Below are 19,316 nucleotides of genomic sequence, written 5' to 3' on the forward strand. Positions count from 1 at the left end.
TGCCCATGCACGCGCGCCTGACTCGCCCTCGACACCGCGGGCTGCGTCACCCCCTGGCGCTGGGCCGGCCTCGCCCCGAACCCGGTCGGCCACGCCATCGCCAAGCCCCACGCCCGCCTCGCCTTCGTCGCCTGCCTCTCCTAGGCTGCCTCCTTCGCCGAGCAGCCCACCGCTCGTGACGCCCTCGGCGGACCCTGGCTCGGCCTCTCCGACGAGCAGCGCATCGCCCAGTCCCTCGCCGATCGGGTCGTCGCTGCTACCATCACCCAGCCCCTCGTCGGCTGAGTCCTCTCCATCGCTGTCTTCCAGCCCCTCATCGGCTGCACCTTTGACATCGACAGCACCCGTGCTGCGTCCACATACGCGCAGCCGCAGTGGCATCTTTCGCCCAAAGGAGCGCACCGACGGTACTGTTGCTTGGCATGCTGCGTGTATGACTGCTGCCATTGCGGATCCGTCCTCCGAGCCCCGCACATACTAGGCTGCTATGAGTATTCCTCATTGGAGAGAGGCTATGGAACAGGAATATCATGCTCTTCTTCGTAATGAGACGTGGACTCTTGTCCCTCCACCACCGCGAGTTAACGTCATTGATTCTAAATGGGTTTTAAAAGTGAAGAAGCATTCTGATGGAACTATTGAGCGCTATAAAGCGCGTCTTGTTGCTCGAGGATTTCGACAGCGGTATGGCCTTGACTATGAAGATACCTTCAGTCCAGTAGTCAAGCCTACCACCATCAGACTTCTTCTCTCCATTGCAGTCACTCGAGGGTGGTCTCTTCGTCAGCTTGATGTGCAGAATGCATTTCTTCATGGCTTATTGGATGAGGAGGTTTATATGCGACAGCCACCTGGTTTTTCTGATCCTGATCGTCCTACTCATCTCTGTCGTCTTACTAAAGCGCTTTATGGGTTGAAGCAAGCTCCTCGTGCCTGGCATGCTCGTATTGCGACTGCTCTTCGTGCTCATGGGTTTACACCGTCTGCTGCTGACTCCTCCTTATTTCTCCTACAGAAGCCTGCAGTCACTATGTACTTGTTGGTCTATGTGGATGATATAATTCTGGTCAGCTCCTCTCAGTTTGCTGCGAATGCTCTTGTTCGTTCTCTTGGTACTGATTTTGCTGTCAAGGATCTTGGGAAGCTTCACTATTTTCTTGGAGTGGAGGTTGTTTCCCGTGATGCTGGACTTGTTGTGACACAAAAGAAGTACTCCTTGGACTTGTTGCAGCGAGCTGGGATGCTCAAGTGTAAGACGACTACTACACCCATGTCTTCCACTGACAAGATTACTGCTGTTGATGGTGAGCTTCTGTCTTCTGCGGATGCGACAGCCTACAGGAGTATTGTTGGAGGTCTTCAGTACTTGACGATCACGAGACCAGATATATCTTATGCTGTCAACAGAGTTTGTCAGTATTTACAGGCGCCTCGCAACACTCATTGGTCTGCTGTCAAGCGCATCTTGCGTTATGTTAGACTTATTGTGTCTTATGGGCTGCATATACGACCGCACCCCTCTGGGGTCCTTTCGGCGTATCTGATGCGAACTGGGCTGGTAGTTCGGATGACAGACGATCTACGGGGGGCTATGCTATGTTCTTTGGCTCTACTTTGATCGCCTGGAGTGCTCGGAAACAAGCTACTGTGTCACGTAGCAGTACTGAAGCTGAGTATAAGATTGTGGCCAATGCTACTGCTGAGATCATTTGGGCACAGTCTTTGCTTCAGGAATTGGGTATATCCCAACCGCAGCCTCCTATCCTTTGGTGTGATAACATCAGTGCTACATACCTTTCTGTAAATCCGGTATTCCATTCTCGAACGAAACACATCGAAGTTGACTATCACTTTGTGAGGGAACGTGTGTCACAGAAGCAATTACGGATCAGGTTTATCTCTTCTAAGGATCAACTTGCAGACATCTTCACCAAGCCATTGCCTCTACCACAGTTCGAGGCCTGCAGGCGCAATCTTTTCCTTCTCGATTCTTTAGGAAGTGGCTAAGATTGAGGGAGGGTGTTAGACTGATTAGCTTTTGTATATGTGTACGTATTGTACCATTGTAACACATCCTAGGCCACCCCTAGAGGGTCGAGCCGGTTCCCCCAATTCTATTGTCTCACATATCTTGATTAATCTTTCTCCAAGACTACAACATCCTCACCCACAAGCAGAGGGGCTAATTATAAACCAAGGTGCTCATCAACTCGAGTTAGAATAGTTTTCACAGGAACTAACCCCACTGAAGCTTAATGAAAAACTGTGAATGTGTTCTTTAGGTAACTCAGATACACATATCTACATGCGCGATTTCTTACGCCGCACTCACAAACAAATGGTGGACACGTACACACGGTGTGCAAAACTAAAACAGTTCCTACTACAGGTTATACTTAGTCGATACCCTTGCCAACGATGTTCGCTTCACTTGCCGCCGGCGGCCATGGCGTCGTAGAAGCGGCTCCGCCTGACCTCCTCCGGCGGGATGAACGCGTCGGGGCCCAGCCCGGGCACGTCGAACGCCACGTCGTCGATCGTCCACGTCTCCTCCATCCGCGTCACCACCCGCGCGGCGCGCACGCCGACGCCGAACCGCGCCAGGTACGCTGTGGAGCGCCCCGCGTGCGCGACGTGGACGCCGCCGGCGCCGTCGGCGGCGCGGTAGTCGCCCAGCGTGGAGGCGATGGTGGTCTCCCAGTACATGGCGGGGGCGCCGGGGGCCTGGATCCGGGTGAGCTGCGAGTCCTCGAGCCGCGCCAGGAGGCCGCTCCGCTGGCTGAAGAACCCCGTCAGGCCGTGCCGGATCACCTCCGCCGTGCCGTCGCTCCAGCTCGAGAGCGTCGAGGGGCCCACGTCCAGGCGCAGCACGAAGCAGTCCTCGCCGTCCACCTGCTTCTCCCCCGCGTGCTCCGCCGTCGAGAAGATGGACGCGATCATCACTGGGTCCAGGCCCTGCAAGCGTGAGCAAAATCCATCAGTTTGAGTATAAAACCTGAATATTACTTATTTCCTTGTCTAGTTACAATGATCATCAGTGATCACGAGTTCGGTAATGCTGTAAATCAGTGGCCAGGACACAGGTAACATGGGTGAATGCGTACGAGTTATCAGTCTATCTGTCTATGTCTAGTCCAGTGTGTGGACACAGATGCAGTCATAGAAATGCTGTGTCAGTGAAGTTGAGTTGATAACTCTTCCTTGCAAGTTGGCAAATATGGATAGACTGTCAGCTCTTTGGTACTTTTGGACCAGCAACTCTTGAAATCTTCTAGCTAAGCAATCTACCGAAACTGAAGTACATATGAGCCGGTCAGTTTTGTAATTAATACTACGAGGCTTCCTTTCCCAAGTACAGAACACCAATTTGCATGCCATTTGTTCAGTAAATAGAAGTCGTACCTAGGTCGTGGTACACAGAATATAACAATCCAGGTCTCAAAGAACTCGTACGAATTAATCTAGTGGGGCTGGCGATCTGGCAGCGCATAATTTTGTGGCGTGCCAGCTTCTTGCTTAGGTATGAACATGTCACTGCAGCTTAGTTTACTGTCATGGAACATAGGACAATGCTGATCTTCTCTTTCTTAATAGATGGTCCCATTTTGCTGATCTCTCAGCGAGCCACGTCACCGGTTAAAAAATTTCCTCGCGCAGCGTTGTCGCCCGTCACGTTCGCTGGTAGCTCCTCCTTTTCTCCCGTCCCGTGCAATCACCGAGAGCATCGTCGCATCTGCCTCTTCTTGCGTCGCCCCAAGATTCTTCTGGGCTGGACCGATGTTGACTCGCTGGCAGTTCGTGGGCTCGCAGCCTCGCTTGCAGGATTGCTCGGCACCCATCCTCGTGGGCTTGCAATGTGAAAAAAAAACAGAACCGCTGTTCCTCTTCCGCAAGTGACCGGCCGCGACCTTCCTTTCTCCTCCCCACGAAAATTCCATCCACGACCTAAATCCCGATGAAAACGCCTCATAAATCCCAGCAATTACCATCGAAAACTGCTCCATGGAACTCATCCGTCACCACCACCATCATAAAAATCAGGCCATGCCGCGCCCAACACCAGTCCGTTTGTCGGTTCGCATAGGTCGGGCGGCACACAACAGATGCGTTAGTCAGGAAGAAGCCGTCGTCTCCAGGACGCCACCAGCCCTGATTGGTTTCAAGGGATCTAGGATCGAGTACATAGTGACTCATGGATGCGGGCAGTCTGGTAGCAACGCCACCATCCCTGGTTGAGTACATCTCTTTTGTCTACCTGCATCATGTCTTCCACTCCCCTCATATAGCGATTACTGGGTCTGAATCATTTACTCTCAAAGTCTCAACGATGGTTTGCTTATTCACAGGTTCTTATATCTCTGTCCTCTAGGTCTCCGGCCGTCCGTCTGCATATTCCTGGATTCCTGGTTATTTTATTCTTTATGTGCGAAACTGAGATTTGCAGTTCCCATAAGATGATGTAACTGAGCTATTTCATATGATTTATGCAGATCATTTGGATTTTGGTTAGCTAATTCTCTCAGTCTTAGTGTATCGTCTTAAAACAATGTCATGCTACTTTGTACTGGTTTCGGCAGCTTAGGTACTACTGATCTTTTTCCTCCTTCTAGGATCACTACCTGTCATTTATGAGGTGTCGCACGGCTCATGTTAATAGAATCTTTGAAGCAATTCAAAACGGATTCTGCAGGGCTATTATTTGATTGTTATATATCAATAGATGAAGGCGAATTATCAAGTTCAGAACTTCAAATGTCAGCATGTATTTGTCTTACACCTCAAGGCTATATATCATGTATTCCCACATTCTGAAAGCCTATCTGTTATTCTCCTTAGACACACTCAATCACTTCGGCTTTGCTCTGATATCTGCTATTTCTATGGTTGAGGATGCATGCTATATGAAAGAATTGGTTAACACGTTGTTTAATTGGGGGCCTTTTGAGATTCAGGATAAGATATTCCTGCCTGGACTACCTAGATGAGTTGTTGGTAATGGAAATATAAACTGTTGTCCTACAAAATTTTGGTACATCTTTGCTCAATTTGTCCATATACGAGCAAATTAACTCCATTACACTGCACATATTCTTCAGGTATGAATTACAGGACCATATGTATTTTGCATGATATGTGTATTATTATCTCAAGTAGGTGTTATTTATTGCTGTCTTGAATACAAAACTTATATATTTTGGCAGGCTGAAATACTCGATTGTGGATATATATAGGTAGACCCATGTTGTTGTCTACCTTTTCTTTTGAATAATGTTGTTTTGCCATGATTATTTTAGTGTTAACTTTAGATCGTACTCTATATGACAATAATGTGCTATCCATATGAAATATTGATTTGATGATATTACCATCATCATGCTTCAGATTTATACTGGACAAACATGTGTTCTACTATTGTTTAAGATTCATTTTGCATCCTAGGTGGTAAACTCAATATGCAAAGTGTTTCTTCTACATGTCCGGGAACATGAAACAAAGATTACAGGTTTTGCCACGATTATTTGCATAACCGGCAATAATAGGAAATTTGTTTAACAAATTTGTTTTCATATGCAAGTGGGAAATGCATTGTCGTGGATAAACATGCCCATAAATCTACCAAGTAATACGCATGTATGTATATTTTGAAAAATATAAATATATTTTCAACCTATGCTTCTTATGAATAAAAGCATATCGATCCATACATTTCATTGCTTCTTATGAATAAAAGTGTTTTAGTTTATGCCTTTTCGTTCCCATAGATGTCCGCAGCAACGCGCGGGGAATCATCTAGTTTAGAAATGCAGTGTCCCTTAAATTAAACACAATTGTACAATCTTTTCTCAACTGCAAACAACTTTGAGCTTGTATAAGTGTCAGCATCCGTACAATCCACCAGCACAAAATATTTTATTTAAGTAGGCCATGCTTGTAGTATTTCTTATCTTCAACGATGGAATTTGTTGATACCTGCTCTAGTCTATAAGTGAGATTGCAGAGGCCGCAAATGCACAAATATGCGCAATAATTAGTACTACTCCTCCGTACTTTCATCAGAAGATTCAGAGCAATGCATATTCTAGACCAAATCCTGGCTAATTACTCAATTAGGTTTCTCCCTTGGTCAAGTTGAGCTGACAGTTAGGACCGACTTGACAATTAGCGCCGCATAGATCCAACATGCAAACAGGTAGACCTGCTGAGGCATGAGCTACTCTAGAGAGTTAATTAAAATGTTTGGTAAGAATGAAGATTTCTGGAATCAGATCATGACTTCAGCATCAAATTAAATTTTACTATACCTCTTAGTTGGCTGGGCTAGCTTATAGAATACTAACTGACGACCTAGCTATCCAAAAGATAATCTGGTTTAATAAAGTATAAACCACAATATCTATTGGTCAGATTTCCTCCAAACGGCCGGAAATGAGCAGTCACATATACATTCTTGAAAGACGTGATTTTTTTCATCTACAAAAGCAGTTTCATCCTAAACGTTGACCAAAGGGAGACGGATTATACAAGCCAGATATAGCATTCCGTTTTAATTCGGTTGCACCTGCGACTCGATCCCAGGTGGGCGAGCTCACCACCGTGAGATTAGGCCACCAAGCCCTAGTCAACTCTCCCTCGCACAAGAACGTTTGTACTTGCGATATTCATCAAGAACCATTATCTTTGGTCCGATTTGCCAAGTTGGGGATAAGATAACCCTAACTGAAAGGAGCCAAGCTATTGTACTCCATTGAGCTCACACATGCTGACGATCAAACATTCAGACATCTCCCACTAGGCGCTTTATCAAAAGATAACCGCAAATATTCTAGTCCCATGTGAGTGTGAGGCAAGGCTATTAGGCAAAGGCAGGCTGCTCTCACCACCTAATGGCTTGTAGCCAAGTCAAACAAGACATGGATCTCTCTTAGTCTCTCGTGATAATGTCTATAGTCGTCGCTAGGCGGTTTAAAGACCTATTTGTAATTTTCATTGCATTTTGGATTCTCTGTACTACTATGGATGTGGATGTTTATCAATAGATCGGTGGGCCTTTTTCACAAGAAAAAACAAACAAACATGGATCTCTGTCTTACACAGAGTCACAGAGGTAATATGGGCAGTAATATGGGCATGCAGCATCAATAATGACATGAACAATGCCTTGTGGCATGGCATACGGTGCTGTTGCTGGTATGGTACCAGCTCGGATCCCAAGATAACAACTGTGCAGTGAGCATATGCTGTACTAGGGTTGTACTACAATATATATCCAGCTGCTTTTGAACAAAGATTCTTCCTAGTGATTATTTAGTGGATCTTTCTCAATTCCTCATGGCACAGATAGATGCAAAGCGCAAAAGAGCATGCAGGAAAGCAGGATATAATGGGAAAGCAGAGGAGAGCAAAGGAGGAAGACGCGTGGGGCACACATGTCATGGGCCGGCCAGGCTTGCTACAGAGTTAAGCAGGGTGCATGCGCGGCATGCGGTGCCATGCCGCCATGGCCGGTGATGGTAATTAAAAGCGAGGCGGGTAAAGGGAGAAAAGGTTGGGGGATGCAGGGAAAAGGAGGAGCGGTAGAATATGGCATCACGGTGGACATGCAGAAATGGCATCGTCGGCGCGCGTGCACGGGAATGCATGTAGAAGCTAGTGCGTGATGCCAACCTGGAGGGCGCGGCGGAGTGGGCGGGAGCCGCCGCGGGCGGCGTGCGCGCCGAGCCAGGGGGTGCGGCGCCATGCGACGCGGCCGTCGCTGCCCGCGGCGACGCTGTGGCCCGCCACGGCCATCTCGACGATCCACATGCCGGGCGCGAGCTGCCACACCACGAAGCTCCCCTCGTGGCACCGCCCGCCTGCTGGTGCTGCTGCTCCTCCACCGCCGCCGGGCTCGTGCAGCATGGCCAGCCGCACCTTGCCCGCCGCGTACATGCTCTTGGCCTTGCCCTCCAGCTTCCCGCACCGCGTGGTGGCCCTGAACTGCTCGATGATGTACTGCGCGGAGGAGGCGACGTGGCGCGGGAGGCGCGGGAGGATGGGCACGGGGGAGAGCGGGCAGGCGAGGACGGAGAGGAGCACGCGGAGGTCGGCGGAGGGCCGCGCGTCGTCCCCGGCGCCGCCGGCGCCGGACAGGATGCGCGCCCAGCGGTGCAGCGTCGCGTGGAGGCCGGTCCGCCGCCGCGACGCCGAGTCCTCCTCGCCGCCTGGCTCCTCCGCGAGCGGCTCCAGCGCCACCCTCGTCCTCATCACTTGATTCCAAGAATGGCTTCCTCCCTGTGTCTCTTGGCGTAGCTTAGCTAGCTTCTGTGTCAGGCTGCTGCTGCTGCAAGAGTTTGTTGCTTGCGCTGCTCGGGGTATTATAATGAATGGGACTAGGTGAGCGAAAGCGGGTCGGGAATGCTACTTGCAACCTGCTGCTGCTCTGCTAGCACGGCGGGCGCGAAATCTTTCTTCCTTTCCTTTGTAGTAATGGTTGGCCGGAGCGGATGACGCGCGGGGCCCCCGGTGGCCGTGGGTCCCCGGTGGCGGCGAGTTGAGACGGCGATGTGGAGTGCGTGGGAAGGGAGGGAGGGAGGGAGAGGGAGCGTTCAAGGGAGGCAAGACCGCGACGGCTAGCGGGAAAGGATCACAGGACGAGGAAGCGGTGGTGGGGTTGGGAGAGCGGTCAAAATCTAGCTACCGCCCAGCCAGCCGCCCAGGTGAAAAGAGAAAACAATGGCGTCATTGGTAACGCGTATCATTTGAAAACAGGTTTTTGTTTTTTCCTTTTTAAACAAAATATAGATGTAGACACTTACAAATGCGTATGTATATTCACCCATATGAAGATGCACGCACACCGTACTTCTATAACCCCCTTAATTTGAGAGATTGGGTGTAAAAAATCAGATTTAACGGATCCTGAGATTGACTAAATCACAACAGATGCCTCACTATAAGGGGCTGACCCAGAAATGTGTCACGCCCCGGGCTAGCCCTTGCGTGTAAGAATCGAGTTAACATTTTACATGAATATTTCCTGATGTTGGAGATTTAGTGCATTCTTTTTAGGCCTAAGCCTAGGGCTGCAACACGGGCTGCCCTGGGTGCAAATCCACCCATGCTCACTATTAATGGGAACATCACTTTTAGCGAAGAATAATCCATTTACTTACAGAGACATTAAAGTGTCTAACACGGTGTTTGATCCTTGGCGGGTTGGGATACAACTGTCCTCCTAGCTATCTAATCAGAGGTTGATTCTCATTTGAAAATATATTCTAAGGAGTCAAAAGAAAAGGCAAATTGGTTACCTCACGTCCAAGTTGTGGCAAGCGCGTCAAAGCACTCTCTAGCCAAACCTAACGGCAATGTTCGTAGAGACGCGCGGGAGACACAACTATTAAATCACCCTCTGTCCCACTAGTCTCATTCCACTAGAAGGGAAAAGGTTATAGGGGGTCGACTAATGGCAGCGAGCACTTGCGAGCGCACACGGCGGCTCTTTGTAGCAGCGAGCAGAAAAGGAACACGAGACAAGTAATGCAGTAGTGGCAGCGGACAGCTAGATATTGCACGCGACTAGTAAGTGGGTCCTACCTGCGCCTAGGTACAACACTTATCCGCAGTGTGCGACACTGCCGGCACGCGGCTACTACAAACTTATCAGTCACATGCGTCGTCGGCAGCACACTGTCACTAGTTCACGACTGAGTGTAGCGACAAATAGTGGCAGCTCCAAAATTCCTAGATGCGCATTTCAGTTCCCCGGGACAACTCACAAATCCGACGTGCCCCGCCAATCTCTCTGGATGACCGCGCGCGCCGCGCCTCCTTGTCGCCGACCTTGCCACGCCTCCTTGGCGCCGACTGCATCGCGCCTCCTTGCCACCGACCACGCCACTCCGCGCCTCCTTGCCGCCGACCATGCCGCATTGCGCTCCCTCACCCGTCCCCACCCGGTATGCACTGCACGCACTTAACCTGTTCGATGAAATGCTCGTATGAGTTGCCGATTGCATTGTATGTTTGATTGATTGCGGTGATTACGTACATGGATATACTTGATGTTTTACAAGAATATGAGTTGCTCATGTTTTGTCGGAATATTGTTTAATTTACATTCCGATAAATTTCTAGCACTCTGATGTCCATTTTTAGCAAAGGTTATGCTAAATTTCTCTATGATTTTATTTTTTTAATACTAATAATTTTCAATTTTGATTAGTTAGCCATGTCGTTTTGCGAAAAACGCAATGACATTGTCGCTGGGTTTTCTTCAAGCAGTTCGCGTGGAGCCGAAGAAGAAAATGCAGACACGGTCCGCACCCTCCAAAAATAACATAATGTAACTAACCAAGAATTGGCGACCCTGAAAGCAAACATGGCCACCACTGTCAAAAACCAAGTGGAAAATGGGGTCAACCGACAATCTTCCTATCTTGATCTTGTCGATCGAAGATTGGATTGCCGGAGGTCGACAAGGGCCACATCCCAAGTACCGTCTGGTTCTGCCGAGCCTGCAAGACATGTGGCGTCAGATCCTGCCAAGCCTACTTTGAAAATAAAGGGAAGGAAATGACCTAAGAGAAATGATTATTTCGCTTGCCAAACAAACCGGGTGTGAACAAGATCTACACGAAAGACTAGCAGTATCATGTGGCCGGTGAACCTATGTTGTCATGGGAGAAGTACCTAACGGTACCTCGTGATATGAAGAGCCTGCATGCCCTCATTCTAAAATAGGAAAGGCGTCTTATTTGTATGGAATCTCCAACATACCCGCTTTTATCGTCAATGTTCCTAAGGGCTTGGAATTTTTCGATAAAAACCCCACGAACGTGTTTTTCCTGAGATTTCAAGACATATTCTCCACGTTTCACATGCATAGACTCCACCGATTTTTTTTTTGCCTATTTACGCTTGTTGAGGCCTACTAGGTCAGAAAAGAGCTAGAGTTGTCCCCGAGCTTGGCGATAACGGATCCCTACTACATGTATGAGAGCTACTTGGTCAACTATGAGAACAGACTCAATGTGATGTATTAGATCGAAAATCTCTTGGTGAATAAGGATAAAGACATGTTTGTTGATGACCCACAAGTATAGGGGATCGCAACAGTCTTCGAGGGGAGTAAAACCCAAATTTATTGATTCGACATAAAGGGAGCTAAAGAATATTTATAAGGTTTAACATATGAGTTCTCAATTCAGCTACACCTAGAAATAGACTTTCTCGTAACAGTTTATCAGTAATAACGGTTTTATAGCAGTGGTAGTAGTGAAGTAATAACAGTAATGAAATAAAAATAGCAGTAGCGATGATTGCAGTAGACAACAGGATAAAATACTGTAGGCACATGTATGGATGAACGTGACGCTGCATGGATAAAATAATTCATATAATAAGAAAGACATGGGCATTTGCAGGTAACAATGATAAAAGCATTCTAGTATAAGATAACCATAGGCGTGTGTTCCTATTTATTCGTGCCTGCTCGCAAGGAGAAACTTACACGACATGTTTTGTCCTACCAGCCCGTTTTCAGCAGGGTCTCAAGGAAATCTACTAGTAATTAAGGTACTTATTTTAATAGAGTATTGGAGCAAAGCATTAACACTCTGTGAACACACGTGATCCTCACATCAAAGCCACCCAGTTACCCCAATTATTGTCACTTTGGGGCCTCGGGTTCCGGACAACGATATATGTATACAACTTGCAGCTATGATAAAAAACAATAATTATCCTCATGAATCAACAACATGTTCAGATCTGAGATCATGGCACTCGGTCCAAAAGGACAAGCATTAAGCATGACAAGTTGCAACAATGTCAAAAATACTAACAACGAATACTAGGCACCATGCCCATAACAATCTTATAGTTATTACATGAACAATCTCATCCAATCCCTACCATCCCCTACATCCCACAGCGGGGGAATTACTCACACATGGATGGGAGAATCATGGATGGTTGATGGAGAGGCGTCGGTGATGGCGATGGCGATGGTGATGGCGATGGCGATGATCCCCTCCAATTCCCCGTCCCGACAGGGTGCTAGAACGGAGTTTCTGGTTTCCGGATTGGGGTTTCTAGTGGCGGAGGAGCATCAGAACTCTTTCTGGAAAAACGTCGACCCCACCTCTGTTTTCAGGTCATATGCTCTTATATAGTCAGGAGGAGAGGTCGAGGGGGTGGCCGAGGCGGCCACACCACCCCTAGGCGCGGCCAGGGATGGCCTGCGCCTAGGCCAGGTGTGGGCCCCTCGTGGCCCTTCTCCGTCTCGTCTTCTGGCTCCGTGATTCTTCGGGTGAAATAGGGAATTTGCGATATTTTCCGGGAATTTTGCTGAAAGTTGGATTTCTACACAAAAACGAGACACTAGAGCAATTCTGCTGAAAAAGCGTCAGTCTGTGTTAGTTGTATTCAAAACACACAAATTAGAGGGCAAACAATAGCAAAAGTGTTCAGAAAAGTAGATATGTTTTGGAGGTATCAACTCCCCCAAGCTTAGCTTATTGCTTGTCCTCAAGCAATTCGAAACTTTCATGAACCTATTTGCTTCATATGATGTATATATTCTCACTATATGGCCAAGTGCTTAGGCAATTCATAATAAGAAGTATGCAACTAAGGCTACTCAATAGTCGTGCAAGCTATGAAAAGATACCAACAAAATAATAAGTAACATGAAACATAAGTATCTGCAGGATTGCAATGCTCGTAATATGATATGATAAAGTGGTATCTCGCTTGCTCATATTCGTGGAGCAAAACATAAATGCCAAGGCACCTCTGAAGTTCAAGAGAAGACTAGAAGTAGAAATGTTGAAAGATTCAAGCATCACAGTTATACCATAACTAATCTTATTTCGGGACAAGCATATTACACTAAGAATGACAGCTATGCTTTTGAGAAGGTGCTCAAAGAAAGGATGGTGACTCAACATAAAAAATAAAATATTGGCCCTGCATAGAGGGAAGCAAGATTACTCATGTGTTAGAGCTTTTTATTTTGAATAATATAGAGGTGTTGAAAATATATTTCAAGAGGTATGCATGTCTATGTCAACGACTGACATTAAATGATTTATCATCCTTTCATATAGTGACTTCAAGAGTGGCTCCCATGTAGTTCTCCATGTGCACACCATTATTTAGGATCTCTCCAGTACATAATGTGCGGAGCTTTATTTGTTTATTTGTTTATTTTGTTTGGGCTGGGCACCCAGTTGCCTTGCTCTTTTTGTAATATTATGGACCAGCACATTATGCATGCTAGTAACGGTATGAAGTCATGAAAAGATAATAAAGCACTCAATATTTCCTCATGAGCTAAAACAAAACACAAAACAAGTAGTAATGTTTGAAGATTTTAAAGGTAGCACACAAGTAATTCACTTTGGAGTGGCGGTGAAATACCACATATAGGTATGTATGATGGACACAATTGGAAAATTTAGTTTTTGATGGTTGGATGCACTAGTAGAGTTCATACTCAGTACAAGTGAAGGCTAGCAATAGACTGGGACGAAGCGACAATCAAGAAAACAGTAACTGTCATAATCATGCTTGCGACAGAACAGAATTAACAGAAGCATACAAGTAATACAAGACCTCCAAGGCAAAATAAATCTTCAGGGCTTAAATGACTTTTGTTTAGTCTTATGCATGCTTGAGCATGTGCCAAGTCAATTCAAATGAAATATTCAGAGGAGGATACCACAATGTCATACCGTTTTATGAATAGAGCAATGCAAGCAAACATCTATATGACATATTACCTACTACTCCCTCTATCCCATGGCTTACAGCGTAAAATTTCCAGCACAGGGATTAAGAAGAACCATGCAGCTTAATTTTTTTTCCAGTCGTGCCCCTATTAAATGTTGGAGATATGCCCAAGAGGCAATAATAAAAGTGGTTATTATATATCTTTATGTTTATGATAAATGTTTATATACCATGCTATAATTGTATTAACTGATACATTGATACATGTGTGATATGTAAACAACAAAGAGTCCCTAGTATGCCTCTTAACTAGCTTGTTGATTAATGGATGATTAGTTTCATAATCATGAACATTGGATGTTATTAATAACAAGGTTATATCATTATATGAATGATGTAATGGACACACCCAATTAAGCGTACCATAAGATCACGTCATTGAGTCATTTGCTATAAGCTTTCGATACATAGTTACCTAGTCCTTATGACCATGAGATCATGTAAATCACTTATACCGGAAAGGTACTTTGATTACATCAAACGCCACTGCGTAAATGGGTGGTTATAAAGGTGGGATTAAGTATCCGGAAAGTATGAGTTGAGGCATATGGATCAACAGTGGGATTTGTCCATCCCGATGACGGATAGATATACTCTGGGCCCTCTCGGTGGAATGTCGTGTAATGTCTTGCAAGCATATGAATAAGTTCATAAGAGACCACATACCACGGTACGAGTAAAGAGTACTTGTCAGGAGACGAGGTTGAACAAGGTATAGAGTGATACCGATGATCAAACCTCGGACAAGTAAAATATCGCGTGACAAAGGGAATTGGTATCGTATGTGAATGGTTCATTCGATCACTGAAGTCATCGTTGAATATGTGGGAGCCATTATGGATCTCCAGATCCCGCTATTGGTTATTGGTCGGAGAGAGTACTCAACCATGTCCACATAGTTCGCGAACCGTAGGGTGACACACTTAAGGTTTGATGTTGAAATGGTAGAACTTGAATATGGAATGGAGTTCGAAGTTTTGTTCGAAGTCCCGGATGGGATCCCGGACATCACAAGGAGTTCCGGAATGGTCCGGAGAATAAGATTCATATATAGGAAGTCATTTTATAAGATTTAAAATGATCCGGTAGATTTTATGGAAGGTTCTAGAAGGTTCTAGAAAAGTCTAGAAGAAATCAATTTGGAAGGCGGAGTCCCAAAGGGACTCCACCTCCCATGGCCGGCCAACCCTAGAGGGGGGAGTCCAAGGTGGACTCCACCAAGGGGGCCGGCCACCCCCCTCATGGAAGGGTGGGAATCCCACTTGAGGTGGGAGTCCCACCTTGGGTAGGTTTCCCTACACATGGAAATTTTGGGTTGGGGTCTTATTCGAAGACTTGTAGTCCAACACTTGGGGGTTCCACCTATATAATGAGGAGCAAGGGGAGGGGGCCGGACACACCAAAGCCATTGTGGCCGCACCCCCCTTAGTGGCCGGCCACCTCCCCCTCTCCCAAACCCTAGCCGCCCCCTCTCCTCCACCTCTCCCGCAAAGCTTAGCGAAGCTCCGCCGGAGTTCCCCATCGCCACCGCCACCACACCGTCGTGCTGCCGGATTCAAGGAGGAGCTACTACTTCCGCTGCCCGCTGGAACGGGGAGAAGGACGTCGTCTTCATCAACACCGAACGTGTGACCGAGTACGGAGGTGCTGCCCGATTGTGGCACCGTGATCAAGATCTTCTACGCGCTTTTGCAAGCGGCAAGTGATCGTCTACCGCAGCAACAAGAGCCTCATCTTGTAGGCTTTGGAAATCTTCAAGGGTGAGTCTCGATCATCCCCTCGTTGCTACCGTCTTCTAGATTGCATCTTGGCTTGGATTGCGTTCTCGCGGTAGGAAATTTTTTGTTTTCTATGCAACGAATCCCTACAGTGGTATCAGAGCCGTGTCTATGCATAGATGGTTGCACGAGTAGAACACAATGGTTTTGTGGGCGTTGATGCTCTTGTTGTCTTTAGTTTGAGTACTTTGCATCTTTGTGGCATAGTGGGATGAAGCGGCTCGGACTAACTTTACATGACCGCGTTCATGAGACTTGTTCCTCGTTCAACATGCAACTTGTATTGCATAAGATGTCGGGGGGAAGACCCCGGGTAGGGCAATGGACGCGGAGCAGTCGGCTGGCCACTGGCCGGCTCGCGGCAAAGGCCGGCTGAGGTGCAGCCGGCTGGCGCCGTGGCCGGCTGGTCCGGAAGCCGGCTGGCTCTAGGTCCTAGTCGGCCTGGCTACGGCCACCAATGCTGTAGTTGGGCCGGCTTCTACAAGCCATATCCGACTGGGGGTTTGTACCTCAGACCGACTCGAGGCTGGCGAGTCTTGCACTGGAAGGAACCGGGTTGGTGATCCGGGTTCCCAAAGTCCACGCTGACTCCATCTTCCGTAAAGCGCGGGGCACTGTGGAGCAATAGTGCCACGCGTCGGACAGGCCGTCAGGGCCTACGTCGATCCGTACTGACTACAGTGGCTGACGGCGACAGCGACACCTCCTCTCCATACCGCTGACCTTGGCAGCCGGATGGGACAGGCCACGACGCCTCAACGGCTCCTGACGTCACCGCCTCGGGAAGGAGCGGAAGCCGAAGCCGGCCAAGCCGGCCAGTAGACTATAGGGTCTTATATGTAAAGTGCCGGCGCCTATATAAGCCGCACTACCCCCTCTCGTGCAGGGGATCGATCGATCATTCTCACTTCATTCCACCCCTAGCGCTGCCCTGTGAGAGAGACCATCATCTCCCTTAGCCTCTCAGGAGCAGCCGGACACAGCTCTAGGAGCACCATTGTATTGTGTGATCATCATATACACTCATAGCAGGAGTAGAGGTTTTACCTCCATCGGAGGGCCTCGAACCTGGGTACGTCGCCGTGTCGCTCGTCCCCATACCCGCATCCGGATACCGCCGTGAGATCCCTCAGGAACCACTTCGATTAGCCACCCTATGGCATATGCCGTGACGATACCACGACATTTGGCGCCCACCGTGGGGCCTTCAGCATCCTCGGCCGGTGTCTTCATCCGGACGGGCCTCACCATCACCACCGGCGAGCGAGTCGCTTCAGGCTTGATCTGGAGATTCGGCTCCCTCGACTGCGTCAGCGACAACGCTGGCTGCTTCGCCGACCGGCCCTTCCCAGCTGGCGGCAGCGTCATCTCCTTCGGCGGCCACGACGTCTACGTCGCCACCGTCGCACCGCCGCGCTACCCGCGGCAGGTGCTGCGCTGCGCAAGCCCTCCTCCGCGAGCCGGCAGCAGCGCTCACGCCACCCCCGCCGTCGTGCAAGTCATGATGGCTGGCGACGAGCTCCCCACCAAGAACCCGCGCACCCACGGCCCCAACCTGGAGCGCAACGTCGACCCCAACGCCTCCGGCTCGGGCGTGAAGGCGCCACCACCACCGTCCCGGCTGGACGAAGTCCGGGCAAAGCTGAGCACGCCGCTCACGCCTGGCGGAGACCCCACCGCCATCGAGGCGGACTTGGAGGCACACCGCCAGCTCCTCCTCAAGCAAACCGAAGAACTGGCTGCTGCTAAGCGCCAGATGGAGATCACCCAGCGCGAGTACAACCGCGCCCACGGCCTCACTCCAGGCGGCGACGAGCCAAGCCGAGCCGGCCACATCCGCCGCAGGGGCCGCGACCTTGGCGCCGAGATCGCCCGCGACGGCGCTCCTTCGCCGGCTCCGTCCGCGGAGCTACCCGTCTACAACACCCCCGACAAGAACATGCGCGCGGCACAAGCCGCCGCAGAAGAGCTGAACCGCCTAGAAGGCGAAGAGTTACGCCGCCAGACCAAGCGGGTGACTGAGCTGCTCAACGCAGCCACCAGGCAGGCGGCCGACCCCAGGTATGTCAATGCCCCCAGAGCCTCTCACGCTCGTGGAGCTGCAGGCAACGACAGGGAAGGCGCCAGGGACACGGCCGAGTCCGCCTCCCCAGCACCAAGCCGGCACCGCGACTCCCGGGCCACGCACGCAAGCTCGGGCCGGCCGAGCCACCAGCCGAGCGGCAGCAGCCGCAGCCGGCCTCCTCCAAGCCGGAATCAGGAGCAAGACTCCGAGCCCCACCGTCAGCACCGGCCGGCTCCAGAAGCAAGCGGCGCACGCCAGCCGGCACACTCCCGGCTGGGCCCGCGCATCGAGCCCGCCGACGCCCGAGAACGCCTCGACCGGCTGGTCGAATCCCGCATTGCGGAAGAAGAAGCGCCAGCCGGCCCAAAGTGCTTCGGGCCCCGCATCGCCAACGAGCCTACGCTCAAGGGCTTCACGCTCCCCCGCGACACCCCCAAGTACGATGGCACCGCCAAGCCGGAGGACTGGCTGCAGGACTACTCCACCGCAGTCGGCATCGCCAAAGGCAACAAGCGCTGGGCTGTGCGCTACTCCCCCCTCATGCTGGTCGGCTCCGCCCGCACATGGCTCAACAACCTGCCAGCCGGCAGCATAAACGGCTGGCTGGACTTCGAAGCGGCCTTCATCAGCAACTTCACCGGCACTTACCGCCGGCCGGGTCGGCCCCAGCAGCTTGAGATGTGCAAGCAGGGCCCCGACGAGACGGATCGCGCGTACCTGACGCGCTGGTGCGAGATGCGCAACTCCTGCGAGGGCGTGCACGAGATCCAGGCCATCAGCTTCTTCATGGGAGGCTGTCGGCCCAACACCATGCTGTGGCACAAGCTACGCCGCAGCGACCCCAAGTCGATGGCCGCCTTGATGGCCATCGCCGACAAGTACGCGCTGGCTGAGGAAGCCGGCAAGGCGCCGGCTGACATTTCGCCGGCCCCCGCCAGAAGGAACAACAACAAGCCGGCCGAGGGCGCCTCGCATGGCAGCCGGCGGGACAACTACCGCGGCAAGCGCCACAACGACCAGCCGGACCGCCGGTATGGCTCCGCCCACGTAGCCGCCGTGGCAGACAACGCGGCAGGCGGCAGCCGCCGCCAGAAGCAAGACCGGCAATGGAAGCCGAAGTACACCTTCGAGCAGATGCTCGACTCGCCGTGCAAGTACCACAGCGGCAAGAACCCCTCCAACCACACCACCCGCGACTGCCACTTCATGAAGCGGCTGACAAGCGGTGAACCTCTCCCGCCTCCACCCCCGCCTCCACCAGCCGGCGGGCCGGGTGGCCAAGCCGGCGCAGAGAACGCCAACCTCGAGCACCACGAGGCTAACCAGGTGCACCATGGCCGATATCTGGCCGAAGATGCTACCTACATCATCTTCACCTCCGAGCCCGAGGACAAGACGAGCCAGCAGAGCCGTTCCCTCGAGGTCAACGCGGTCATACCGCCGGTCCCCCAGTACCTAAACTGGTCAGAGCAGGCCATCACTTTTGATCGCCGTGACACACCGGCTGTCCTGCCGAAGCCGGGCAGCTACGCCATGGTCCTCGACCCCACGATCGGCACAACCCGGCGCAGCGTGCGCTTTTCGCGCGTCCTCATCGACGGCGGCAGCAGCATCAACATCCTCTACCGCGACACCGCCCGCAAGCTGGGCATCCAGGAGGCCGAATTGCGCCCCACCCCCACCGTCTTCCATGGCAT

General features: G+C 50.4%; 1 protein-coding gene across 1 annotated transcript; it reads right to left on the reverse strand.

Annotated features, from left to right (window-relative positions):
- Positions 1 to 2,224: 2,224 nt before the first annotated feature.
- Positions 2,225 to 8,426, reverse strand: LOC127296872 (uncharacterized). The gene is made up of 2 exons (XM_051327102.2): positions 7,666 to 8,426; positions 2,225 to 2,955 (listed from the first exon to the last, which is right to left on the reverse strand). The coding sequence occupies exons 1-2, from the start codon at positions 8,242 to 8,244 to the stop codon at positions 2,428 to 2,430; spliced, it is 1,107 nt and encodes a 368-aa protein (XP_051183062.1). The 5' UTR covers positions 8,245 to 8,426; the 3' UTR covers positions 2,225 to 2,427.
- Positions 8,427 to 19,316: the final 10,890 nt, after the last annotated feature.

Source organism: Lolium perenne, chromosome 4 (genome assembly GCF_019359855.2).
Source record: "Lolium perenne isolate Kyuss_39 chromosome 4, Kyuss_2.0, whole genome shotgun sequence".
NCBI lineage: Eukaryota > Viridiplantae > Streptophyta > Magnoliopsida > Poales > Poaceae > Lolium > Lolium perenne.